This window comes from Oryctolagus cuniculus, chromosome 6 (genome assembly GCF_051225735.1).
Source record: "Oryctolagus cuniculus isolate XC-2025 breed Fujian yellow rabbit chromosome 6, ASM5122573v1, whole genome shotgun sequence".
NCBI classification, from domain to species: domain Eukaryota; kingdom Metazoa; phylum Chordata; class Mammalia; order Lagomorpha; family Leporidae; genus Oryctolagus; species Oryctolagus cuniculus.
In genome coordinates this window covers 97,562,552-97,576,204 of record NC_142872.1, presented here as the reverse complement: position 1 = coordinate 97,576,204, position 13,653 = coordinate 97,562,552, and the positions used below count along the sequence as shown (strand labels likewise).

Sequence of the window (13,653 nt, the reverse complement as noted above, 5' to 3'; positions counted from 1 at the left end):
AGCAGTAGTATTTAAGCTTTCATTTTATGGCATCTTTGCTAAAGAAGGAAATAGACAGTTACCATTTCTAACAGCATCTGCCACTCCCTAGAAATTCATTTCAACTTTAGGTTCAGGTTTTTATCTTAGACGTGTAAGCTATTTTTTGTTTTTGTTTCGTTTGTTTTTTACAACACTGACACCATGGTTGAAAATATTGATTGAGGAGAAATTTTAGCAAGAATGTATTCTGCTTAAAAAGCAGATTTATGGCCAAGGCACCTTGTTTTCTACAAAATGCATTCTGATTAGAAAATTGCCGTTGTCTTTGGAATTGGGGAGTGCTCAGGTTGATCTGTGGTTGGACAAAACCAGCTTGCCTGCCAGCTCTATTTATTTAGATAAGTTCAGTACTTTCACTTTGAAATTTCTTTTCAGTTTGAAAAGAAAAAAAAAGTTTTAAATTATAGTCATTTTATAAAAATTGCTTCTAGCAAGCAAAAAAAAGCCTATGGAAAACCCATAATTTAGACAAGTGCCTACATTTTATTTGCTCTGTGCTGCTGGGGCTTAGAATCCCTTTCCATTTACAGTTTACTTTTCACAGAACATTATTAACTTTTTGGCTTCATACATGATCTTCTGTCAGATGCTTTTGATTTGTAATTTAGCAAAGTATAATAAACAGTGCAAAAGTCATGAATTTTGCTCTGCATCCTGAGCTCTGTGGTAGGGAAAATGTGATAAAATGTGTACCTTAAGTCTTGTTTGATGATCTCTCAAAGCAAGTTTGCCTTCTGGAAATAATTTCTGGGGTTGAAGAGCATGGTATTAACAGATTTAATGTGGCTATTCAATGGATTGGCGAAGTACTATGTGAGGTTTAACAAAATGAGAGAGACAAATTGAACATCAGCAAAAGTTACATCTGTGAAGAATTAGAAATTTAATTAGAAAAAAGGCAAACTTAAAAGACCTCATTAACTAATCAGAAGGCAAAGTTACTTGTTGAGGATTCTTGAATTTAAATTCTAAGAAGTTCTGTTATCTGTTTTCTTTTTGTATTTGCAACTTTGGGTGTTCTATACGGAGTACTAAAAAGCATTAAAGTGAAATGACTTCATTGTAATATAAGAGGACTATTTATAGCATTATGGGAAATATTTTTGCACTCACAGAAGTATTTGAATTCAAACTACCAGGTTAGGAGAAGACAAGAAACATAGTGAGTTAATCAGAAAATATGCGTCTACCGAATATCTTACAGCACTTTTTCGGAAATCATGATATACTTGTTCCCTTTTTTTGAATGAGAATATCCCTGATTAATTATTTTTCAAGCACTTCTTGGTTTTAGTCTTTTAAAACACAGAAACTTCTAGAGATATTGTCAAATATGAGAGCAAATGAACACCAGGCAGAAGTAGGTGTTCTTTTTAGATAAGGGTTTGTGAGTGTGTTTCCTTACTGCACTGTAACCTTGTACTACACATAAAAAACTAAAAGCATGTGAAGTGTAGCATTTTGTAAACTGTAACTAATTTTGCCCACATCTGTGTCTAATTGTTGTCTGCATTCGCATTCTTGAGAGTAGATTTATTTTTCCTGGACCACGATGTGGATTCAGCTGACCAGCCTAAGTGAGGATTAGTTGTTTTAAAGTTATTTTGATTAAAGAGTCATTTTTAAATACAGTAACACACAACACATGGTTTAAATAATCCTTGAGACACAAAAGAATATATCTGAAGTATACTTAATGAAATGAAGATCATGGGTACGGACTTCCAAAAACTGTAGCGGATGAAAGTACAGTAGAGACCGCGTTAAGCCAGCATAAAAGAAATATGGTGTTGTGGGAATATGTATTTTAATGATAAAAAGTGTTAGAAAAATTAACAACAGTTTGACATTTAAATTTAAATACGATAGAGTTAAGCCTCAAATATGAAGATAACCAAACCTTCAAAGTATACAGTGAAACTAAAATTCCATTTCCAAGATTTTGCTTTCTAGCTAAGGTTAAAATGGAAATATATTTTACCATATCACAGAAAGTATGCTGTAAGTATTCTTTCACATAATTAAGCCAAGAAGTTCTTAAAACTAAGCTAGTTCTCACCTATAATTTATTCCAGGTGTATAAGGAGGGGGAGGAAAAATGAGAATTTATCCTTAAGGTATAGTGCTGAAGTTTTTAAAAGGAAACCAGTTAATGTTGTGTGAGAACATTAATTTTACCAAAAACTGCAGAAACCTGTTCTCACAAAATGATATATCTGCATATATTAGCATGAATTTTCATTTAATACTCAGACACCTTTTAAAAAATCTTCGTCTTGCACGTACTATAGAAACGGATACTAGAAATTTCACATGACACTAGACTGACACAGTGAGACTTTGGTGACGCTTTCTTAATTTCAGAAATCATAATTAAAAAATAATAGGACTCAACAGAAAATGTTGGGTTGGATAACTTTAATGCTATTTGGGACGCTTCAATGCTCATCTTTGTTCTGCAGTCTTAATCGATGTCAGTTCAGGGTGGATGAAAATGCACATCAAACATTTGGATTTCTGGGCCATTTCGAACATCATGCAGAACACTCTTGCCTGCCTGCAAGGCGTTAGCCTGGGCTTGCAAGCCAGCCACTTAGCTCACCTGAGCCGATCACCTGCTGGCTCCTAGGTAGGCTGCCTCTGGAAGAAGGGCAGTGACTTAGCGAAGCCTGCAGGTTAGTTAGTGAAGTTGCTCAGTGGAGTCTCCAAATGCAGCCCCATTGAGAAAGGAGACTAAACTGCTGGCTAACCGGGACGTTGTACTGGTGATTCACTGATCCATTCTCTTTCCTCCTTTAAAACAATGAAAAATCTACAAACAAGCTAGCTCCGTTTCCTGTTCTACCGGGTAGAGCTCAATCAGCACTCGCGTTGGGTGAACGCGCACCTTGCCCAGTTGTGTGACTTTGGGTCTGAACACTTGGCGTTGCCGCGTGGCTTTCGTCTTGCTCTGCCTGAAAGTTGCCCAGAAGCTGTGTGAGTGAATGTTCAATGGCAAAGAGTAAATGTAGGAGAAAATCATCCCGATAAGGAGAAGAAACTGTCAGGAGTCAAAGGGGTGGGCGGGAGCTAGGTTTCAGCTGGTGATAGCAGAGGATGAAAGATCTTCCCGAGGATGCTGGCGGATTATTGCTGGAAGCACCGCCGTTAAACACACTCATTTTGTTAATAGCTATTTTTTTTTCCCAAGCACCTTTTCCAAGCTGCCCGGCAAGGCTGCTTTGCATGTTGGTTGGGGGAGGGGTAATCCCGTTTGCAGCTGTCATAGGCCAGTGATGAATCACTATCCCGTCATTTGGCTGCCTTCCCCCCCTCCCCAACAAGGGGAGGAGGAGGATAGACCTGCAGGAGGAAACAACAGTTGAGACCTCAACTTAAAGACAATATGCCTTTCACTGCTGCACTATCCTCGTTTTTCTCTTTTGGTTGAAAGAGAGCATTGTGGATCTCAGCCATGTGCTCTGTGTAATTAAGAGCTAACCCTGAAGCAGAGTTAACAACAGCTTCTAATTTTTTACCCCTGACCACAGGTGCAAACATCTCAAACCAGTTCCGATGTTGCTGTTTCCTCAAGTTGCAGGTAAGGATATTGTTGATATTTGACATTTTTGGAGATTACCTTTCTGTGACCCGGGTCTATTTTTGTCTAGTATTTCTTAATTATTTCTATTAATAGCAGCAGCCTCCGTTGGAAATTACTTAACCATTTTTGTGTGTGTGCTTGTTAAAAAATGTTAAGTATGTAGGGAGTAGGAGCCTTGTTTGGAAATGGTTAAGGGTAGTAGTTTCTGATGTTGGGCAAACTGTGTGTAATGAGCATTAAGAGAGAAAAAGTGGATTTTAAACCATTTCTGGTTTGAATTTCTGATTTGTCTTGGGGAAGCAAAAAGTAACTTTAGAAATAAAGTGGCTCATGTTAACCTGTTTTAAAACTGATATCCAGTCCACTTAAGAGCAACCTCTACATTAAAATTACCATAGCTTTAAAATGACTATAGCTGTTATTGGTCAGGTTGAGGTGAGGAATAAATAGTATTAGCTTCATATATGTAACATTAACCCTCCCCTCCGCCACTTTTTTCTTCCTTTTTTTTCTTTTTCACCCTCCTTTTTTTTTTTTTTTTTTAAGAAAAACACATCAACTTGGCTGTCAGAACAGTATCTAGGTGTGTTTTCAATGACTTTAAATAAATCCTCTCCTCTCTTCATTAATAGCCTTAGATATAATATGAATAGTTCTGAAATTGTGAATGAATCGTGGCTTTTGTGTTTTTTCCACAGAATAAGTAACTGATCAGTCCAAGACCTTTCAGGGGGAACTCCACTTTTGTTGTTTTGTTTTAATGTGGTAAAAATGTAGAATTGCAGCCTTGGAGCAGACTTGTTCTAGCTTCCCTAAGTGACAGCTGAGGTATTCCAACTGCTAATGGCCCTGGGACTCACTGTATGTCGGCCTTATCCCTTTTCAATTGGGCACGCTGTATGTAATCCACAAAGCAAACAAGTGAGCCGACATCATAATGTTTTAATGCTGCATTTGTTTCAAGGGGAACAGAGGAACAATTAAGTAGTTTGCCAGAGTAAACACATGCATCAGGACTGTCTCATTCCCTGTCACTAGACTGTAGGTTTCAAGTGCTTTATTTGGTTTGGAGACCCATTAAATTACAATTGGGTGGTAAATTATAAGGGAGTACCTAGTGCTAATTTATTAGATGAAACAGATTCTATAGACAAGCGATTTATTTCTATTATACCGATTTACATATTTTCTTTTAAAAAATAATGTCTTTGGGTTTTTTAATATTAAAAGAAAACCATAACTGCATTTCTTCCCTAAAAATTAAAATAAATGCCATCATCTCACATTAGACCTATGACTTGTAAGACAGCAAAAAGAGATTTTAAGAATTCCCTGTGAATGTTTGGCTGCATAGGTAGGGCAAGTGCCATCTTTTAATAGACCACATGTCATAAAGGAGGACTGCAGTCACAATGCAGGATGAGCTATTTTGAGTCTAAGAAAATAGATACAATGGGACTTTTGGGCGAATGTGTTTGGAAGAAGGTGTCAAGTCGTTAGCACATTAAATAGTGGTGTTATGAATTTGGTACATCTGTCAAACGGAAGGCTTCTTGTCTTTAGGTCTATGGAAATGCAGGATCTAACCAGCCCGCATAGCCGTCTGAGTGGTAGTAGTGAATCCCCCAAACTCGATAACTCTCATATAAATAGTAATTCCATGACTCCCAATGGCACCGAAGGTGAGTGTCTGCCTTCTCACTGTCTGCTGTGCACCTGTTTCTTCTTCATTATGTGCTTTGTTATTAGGTGGTTATGATTTCTCTTGTTACAGCCATTGAACTACTGTTCTTTTTCCCCTTTAGAAATTTTGACTGATGAATGAGTATTCGTTATTGGTTAGGAGCTACACGTCGCTAGGCTTTTGTAATATTGTGCAGACAGGTTTTATTTTACATGTATATGTATGTGTATGTATATACATATGAATTACATTTTTAAACATTGGATGTATTTTATCTTTTTGTTGATCATATCTAAGGCACAATATCAATTTGCATGGTTTCACTGTATGAGCAATGAACACTCAGTCCATTTCCTTTATTTTACTTTCCTTTTTATTACTAAATATAATCAAATTTGTTTAAATTTAAACATTGGATTGGACTTTTTTATGTTAATAAAATAATTGGTGTGCCTAGTGTCTTGTTGCCTTGGGCATTAAAATATAAATAAGTAAAAAAATTGTACGAAATATGCAGCCTTATTTAGAGGACATACATGAAATTTATTTACTTTTTAAAAGATCAAATAGTGTGCTTTAAACAATACTGTCAGTTATTCTTTATAATTAATACATATGGATGCTTATGTAGATGTTACATAAATAAAAATGCCTACTTTAAAAATCCATGTATACCCAAGTCTAAAATACGAGATTATATGTATGTATTGCTACCTGTTATACATACTTAGATATTATGCATATTTGAAAAACTTGACTATAAGGAGAGGTATTCTGTGTATTGCATTATGTTTATTTCTACTTTAGCCTATTGCAAATTTACTTTTTCACAGATGACATTTTTGCTTGTTTTTGCCTTACTAAGCCTCAGGCTGTTGAACTCTGAGCATAAGTCTCACTAGAAGTTCAATGAATTATCCATGTTAGAATTCCATCTGCAAACAAATGCTTGACCATCATTTCCCGCCCCACTCCCAGTAATCTTTTGTTACACAGATTTTAAAATAAAAGTAAATACTATAAAATTACTTTTTTCGGTGCAGTGTTCCAATATATATCAGGAAGACTTTTGAATCTTCTAATATTTTGAAATTTATTATAATAGGTAAAACATTAAATCATTTTTGATATGAGACATCTTAACTTTTATACCAACAATGATTGTTTTTACATGTACTTACTGTATATTTTTCTTTTAGAGTCAATACATTTCTGATGTTTATGGAAAATGGTCACTGTCAATAGTAGAGACTCTGCTTACCTAGCAAAAAAATCACTGAATAGGTGTCTGTTCATCTGAAACTTCTCCCCTTTTCAATAGGTACTCAAAGGCAAATATGAATTACTTATAGAAAGCCAATGCTAATATGTACGTAGATTTTATGGAGCAAAGAAAGTAAAAGCAAGCAGGCTCCTTTCTTTGCCTTTTGGTATCTGTCTTCAGGTGAAAGTGTGCCTGCTGCAGAGTGTAGTCGGGGTGTGGATAGTCACTCAGGCTCCTGCCAGCCCCTGCCCGTGGGCCCCATGGACATGCCAACCTGCAGGGCAGCCACGCAGGGGCCATAGTTGCTCGCCATTAACAGTCATTTCCATCACTGTAAAGTCCAGATGAGCAACCATGGAAAACAAACATAGGAAGACTAAGTACCTGACATGGTTTTGCTTAATAGAATATACCAAGACATATTAAGAAAGTAGTTATGAACTACTGATAATTGTCTTTTAAAATAAGGAGTAACTGAATAGGGGTAAGAAGATTTTAACTTCTCAACATATCATTGTTAAGTTGTTTCCTATAAAACAAGAACGAGAGTTGAATCAGCTTGTGTGTTTGGGGCCTGCTCCCTTGGATGGCCTTGTCTGAGCGATGTCTGACTTGTTTTATAAGTGTATGTGGAATGATAATATATTTCAGTGTATTTATATTTCATAGTTTGATAAGACACTTGTATTCAGAAATACTGCATTTTGTAAGATTTTTGCATAACTAAAATAGTTTGAAATAATAAAACCTAGATAATTGTGTATTCCTCTGAGCCTTTCAGTATGGGAAATAGCTAGACGATAGTCCTTTCCTAAGAAAACTTAATTCATGTCTTGGAAATACATTTCGGTCTGATTTCAGACAGGTCTGACCAGGTGACTTACTCATCTCACTCTCTTCTCAGGCATTTTTCTTGATGTACTTGGAGAGGGTGGCAGTAGTGAGTGAAGTCAGAAACTAGCAGTATAAATGATCTGAAGAATAAAAGAAATTTTTGTCACTGTACTGGGTTATTCAATTTTATTTTGGTATACAGTTTGAAAATATGAACTCAAAACTTTCTTCATGATTCATATTACATGCCTACTTAGATCCAAACAATATCAGAATTCTAAGTTGTTATTAAGTTTGTGAATCAATTTATCATGCTCCTTACATACTCTATAGCCTACTTGTTTCATTCCTCTCGGTCCCCACTATAGGAGTTAAAGTTAATGAATTCATTTAATGTCCTGCAAACTTCCTTGGGATAGTATCATTATAGATTTGCCTATTTCTTCTTTGAAATCTTGTTTAGTTTGAAAACCAGTAGTGTTTAAAGGAATGAAAGACAAGAAAATTCATTGCATCCCAAGTCTTTAGAATGTCAATCACTTCCCCTAACACTACAACACATATTTCCAGCCATATAGGCTATGATTTGTCTAAGTTTATTTAAGTGGCTTTTCTGCTGCCCTATTGAAACTAGCTCCAGCCCAACTGAAATTAATTAAAAGTTTCCATTTAGTGCAGTCAGTTGTTGGCTTTGCCTGCATTTGTAGAGGTGCCTTCTCACTCAGAGCCATGTTTATTTCCTGCCACCACTTGTCCCTATAATGAAGCTATGAAAACAAGAAAATCTCCAGCATCAAAAGCTATAACTTCATCTGAAGAACAAACAAGAAGGGAATGGAATGGAGAGGCAGAGAATATTAAGTTTCTTCTTAACTCTGCTGCCAAATTATCATAAGACCCAGTGTTCGTAGACTGTATTCTCAGACTAGTGCCTGTTTTCATGGTTCATCTAAGGGATAAAGCCAGAAAGACACTGAGCTTCAGCTTCCAATACTGTACTTTTTATTTCCTACATAAAATGTCCTTCAGTTGTAATTGTTGCTTGAAAGTTTCATATTTCAAAATTTTCAACTGTTCGTATTTTTATAATCTATTCTAGCTGGTCTGTGCATCGTTATTGTTGTAGTTATTGGTGTAATTCAGTTTATGTCTTTGAAATATGAATGGACAAAAGCATAAAATGGCAGCATAAATGAATGTTTGACTTACGTGGAGAGACGCATTGTTAGAAGTGATAGATTTGAAAATGAATTAAGGAATACTTTAGTTACTATGGAACAATTAAAGCTTGAGTCAGAGAAGACTAATAGCTGGTTATGAAAACGACAATTGGGGTCTTTCTTTTAACTGCTTTCTCCAGTGATTTTTGACAATTAGTCTTCCAGGACAGGATGGAATAGAAATTTCTTTTCAGATATTTCTTAGATAACTTCTGTAACCCTTGAAGCATGATTCTTAGGAAATATTCTTTTCAGTAGCAATGCTTCTATTAAATGAATATTAAGGCATCAAACCAAGTGGGTTTCTCATGAAGGGCACATGTTCACGCCTCTGTTATGCAAGCATTGTGTAGATGGTTGTGTTCAGTGTGAAAAGTCCTTAGGAAATGTTCTTTGGAAGGAGCCAGGGCTGTAGCAGTAAAAGGATTTTTATTTACATACCTAATTAAGGCCTTGTTTGCAAAGCAAGGATTCGTTCCATCTTTGTTTTCTCTGGTTGTCTTAAGTCCTTGGGAACCTAAGATTGGTCAGTTCATATATTGCTTGTTAGAATGTTTATTTTTGGTTGTCTCAGGGTAAAGAATGGGGAAGGGCAAAAAGAGAGGTGTGCATAAGCAAAACGGAGAGCTCTAGGTTTTCTTTATCGTAACTTTAGATTCAAATTCAAGAGTAAGTTTCACCTTGTCTTAAAACAGATAAATTTGCCTTTAAGTGGCATCAAATCAGATGCAGTTGGAATCTTCACTTCAAGTAAGGTTTCAGTAATTCTGATGGCAATTCAAATACTAATTTTGAATTGGCATATCGGATTTCCAAGAAGAAAACAGATAGGATCTTGAATTAGGTGGCTAAATTTTCTGCAGTTAAAATTTATTTAATTTTGTGTTGCATATTTTCAGATGATAGGTTAATTTAATTGTTCAAATTTATGTTATCAGAATGTATTTAAGCTGTCCTGTCATTTCTACAAAACTTAGAACACTAGCAAATTATCTGAATTTGTTTTTTCTCACTGTAATTTTAATTTAGTAAAATCGAGTTCTATCCAACTAGAGAATCTTTAAGAAATCTTATTTACAGAAAATATATAAACTGAAGTAAATGTATCTAAAATTATGGTTTGAGGCTGCATTTTACAGGCTATATTTATATATTTGTGGTCATGGTAATCTAATTTTATTATTGTTTACATTCTGCACATGATTTTGTTTCTGAAACGTTAAGGGACATTGTGAATAAAGAAGTTTCTAAATGCCAGTTTTAGAGTTTGTCCATAGCCACAGAATAGGCTTCTTATAAATTGTTCTCAAATAAAAGCCAGGAAAGAAAGGAACAAGATAATTTGTCAGGATTTAATATTTGTATATGTTGTGTGTTTGGGGATAATTTTCACATGCTGCTGCTGATAATAATAACAACAATGGCTGATGTTTGTAAATAACTTATTGTTGGTCATCTTGCTCAACATTCTGTTTCCTTAATCTTCAGAAAATTCCTTGAGATGGCCAACATAATGACTAAGAAACTGGGTTTGAACCCCAGCTCCACTCTTCTTTAACTGTGAGCTCTGACAAGCGAGTTGCTGTGTGGTTCGATTTCCTCAGCTGTGAAATGGTGGTGATAGCAGGACTTAGAGCAGGCTTGCTGTGACAGTGTAAAGAAAAATCATTGCCTTCTGGGAACTGACAGAGTACTTGGTTGACCTCTATTCTCTTATGTCAATAATAGTCACTTCTCTCATTGAATTCATACTTTATGCACAACTCCTACCCCCAGGCCTTAGAAAGTTAAATGCCAAATTTAAAAGCACGTGGCTTGTGATTGGTACCACCGGTATCTGACCTGGTATTTGAGTAAAGCTAAATCCAAGTCTAGAGCTGGTATTTTTAAATCACTGTATTCTATGGAGAGAATATGGGGTTATCACCAACTGCAAATGCTTTTTTGAATATCTTCACTTTAAACATTGGTACCTGCTCTGCCATATCGGTGCCTAGATAACTGGAGAATGCCATTCCTTAGCAAAGGGTGGATCTGTGCAAGAGCCAGTGGCAGAGGCTCTGAGGACAACTCCCTGCGGTAGTTCTCTGGTCGTCAAGTTCTTGTGAGAGTGTGTGAGATTTCTTCCTGTGCTATGCAGGCACAGCAGATTGCATCAAGAGGTTAACTTTAGGAGATTGCCTCTAACTAGTGTTCAACAATTTAGGCTTAATTATAATTCCATCAGCCGACTGCTTGTGTTAAGCCTCTGTGAGATCAAATGGAGATGGAAGTCATCTCTGCTTTTCATTATAATGGGCATTATTTTGTGCACATTTGGATTGGAGAAGTATTACTGTGAAATTCAAAAAGTAGTTACAATTTTGCTACTGCTCAGAGAGAATATTTTAAAGTAGCTGATAAGTCTGGTGGCATTTCTCTTGACTTTGAGAACTACATCCTATCAAGCAAGCAACACTGCTTTTGTTAACTGCTCAGTAGGAGCAGTAATTACCAAAGCCAAGAGTTGAGAACATACCTTGCATGTCCTAGAAACAGCAAGGAGCTCAGTTTGGCAGGAGAAGAGAAAGTGGCAGAGAGTATAAGGAAGTAGAATCGGGAATAAAAAGGTGGTGTGTGGAACCCTCGTGCAGCAGCAGATGCGCTCTGGCTTGTCATCTGTGGCTAACTGGATCTTTCTTAGAGAGAATAGGATTCCCAGTTCTCATTGCCTGCAGGAGGTTCAGGGTTTCTACAGAGGTGGGTTTCTGGATAAACTAGTAACTGCATGTAGACATCTTTCATCTACTTCCAGCTGCTGGCAGTTTAGGGAGTCACAGCTCCATGACATTTCTCCCCCAGCTGGGGCAAAACATTGGTATGAGCAGAAATACATCTCTCCAGAATTTCCTGTCTTCTGGGAGAACCTTGTGTTCCCTCCAGGGAGACATGTGGACCTTTTGTGAGTGCTAGTATTTTCGCTAATTCATATTGCCTTGGTTGTAGATTTCCTGCTATAATGAATTCCTGATTTCTTATGATGCTCATGGATGTCTTGGGGTGAGCAGTTGATAAAGTGAGGTGTGTGTGTGTGTGTGTGTGTGTGTTCTTTGCCTACTAGGAGTAAGGGCCAAAAGGAATTCAATGTCTTCTCTTTGGCTCCTAGCATATAACATAATGGAAAAATATGTATTCATATTAAAATGTTTTCCATTTTTACTTTGAATAAAGGAAGAAGTTATCTACCACATATCTGTGTTCTTTACTAAGAAAGTGAATACGTTTTGAAAAGCTTATCAGGATTTATGTTAAGTTTTAGGACCCAAAATTGTTTATAAGTGAAGACTTATTATAATTATATTCATAGAAATTTACTGGTTTTGCAAATTTTTCAGTTTACTTCATGCCTCTAGTATCTTATTTCATGAAAAAAAGGTAGATGAATGTGACCAAATACATTCCAAAGAGGTTTGTTTATGCACTCCTCATAATCCCAGTTGAAAACATTTTTTATTCTGTAAAATGAATCGAAATCTAAAATGACTAGTCTTTTTTTCATTACATCTATTACTAATAAGGGGAATTTGAGTAGAAGGAATATGTTTTAGCAAATAAAGACTATGAACTAAATTGACTATGTTCTTTCTATTTATTTAGCACATCAAGATGCCCTTGCAAACTTTGTTTTACCCTCAAAAGAATCTTTATGCTAACTTTTGTGCATCTTAGTTTAAAGAATTTGAGTGATGAGTTCATGCTTATGCAACATAGTAGCTGGGTTGCAGAAGAGTTTCAGAGGCATATCAGTCCAATTTCAAAGCTCACATTTTTTTAAGTTCCAAAACATGACTTCCCAGGTGGTAGTGCTGAAATTACTAGCCAAAAATCTTGGTTCCTGTGCTGAAATATTTTACCATCCTTAAGAATTTTATGGGATCTTTTCTAAGGTATGACCTTAATAAAAGCTACTCAATACTGTTTATACTCAAAGTGCCTTTAAGGTAGGACACACTTGATGACTATTACATCTTCAATGTCTAGCAGAAGGTTTGACGATAAAGTCATTAAGTATTCATTGAGTAGATGCCCTATATTAATTAGAAAATAAGAAAGTGAGTGATTATGAGCAAAAAATCCATTGATTTTATCTGTAATGCATTAGCAGATTAAATATTTAAAGCTCATTTTTCAGATTTTTGAAATTGATCTTTTCATAAATTTATTCATTTTGTAGCTATAGGCCATGTCTCTGGAGAACATCCAGTCAACATCTTTGTTGTATTTCAGTTTGTAACTGACTTGCATTCGACTGATATTACTTAACTGTTTCCTAAGTGGAATCAGTTACCTGTTGGATTTAGTATTTTAGCAGTGATGAAGCAATTTGCATATAGTCTAGGAAAGAACCAAATGATATAAAAAAAAGGCTGTAAGTATACTTAAGTTTACTATCTTGGCATGATGTTAAAGGACTGATAATTGGAAGTAATCATTTTATTTATTTATTTTTAAAGATTTATTTTTATTTGTTTGCAAGACAGAGTTACAGAGAGAGTAGAGACAGGGAGAAAGGTCTTCCATTCGCTGGTTCACTCCCCAGATGGCCGCAACAGCTGGAGCTGAGCCAATCTGAAGCCAGGAGCCAGAAGCTTCTTCCAGATCTCCCATGTGGGTGCAGCGGTCCAAAGACTTGGGCCATCTTCTATTGCTTTCCCAGGCCATAGCAGAGAGCTGGATTGGAAGTGGAGCAGCCGGAACTAGAATCGGCGCCCATATGGAATGCTGGCGCTTCAGGCCAGGGCTTTAACCTGCTGTGCCACAGCGCCGGCCCCGGAAGTAAACATTTTAAAGATGGATAAAAATTGAAGGAAGAAGAATACATATATAATTATAAAAAGAACATTTTAATAATTGTGTATCTATACTATATATCCACCATTATATTATTATTGCATTCATGGGATACTTAGTGTGTCTGGAAATTTATCAAGAAGCCAAAAAGTTCACAGTCTGTGATTTGCTGCCTCAGCATCAGGTGGCCACCATA

General features: G+C 36.1%; 1 protein-coding gene across 46 annotated transcripts in view; it reads left to right on the top strand.

The window, feature by feature from the left end:
- EYA1 (EYA transcriptional coactivator and phosphatase 1) overlaps positions 1-13,653 on the top strand; it is a 371,713-nt gene that overhangs the window by 208,747 nt on the left and 149,313 nt on the right. For 20 of the 46 annotated variants that reach the window (XR_016235724.1, XR_016235723.1, XM_089335376.1 and 17 more), the window contains 2 exons: positions 3,573-3,622; positions 5,189-5,307. The exons of 4 other annotated variants lie outside the window; for them this stretch is intronic. Coding sequence is in view for 25 of the 42 variants with exons in the window: in XM_089335376.1 (XP_089191502.1) it covers positions 3,573-3,622; positions 5,189-5,307 (169 nt within the window). In the remaining 17 variants the exon portion in view is untranslated. Of the gene's footprint in view, positions 1-2,586; positions 3,019-3,114; positions 3,623-5,188; positions 5,308-13,653 lie in introns of those variants that run through there. 22 more of the 46 variants (XM_089335389.1, XM_089335380.1, XM_089335379.1 and 19 more) reach the window with 8 other exon arrangements.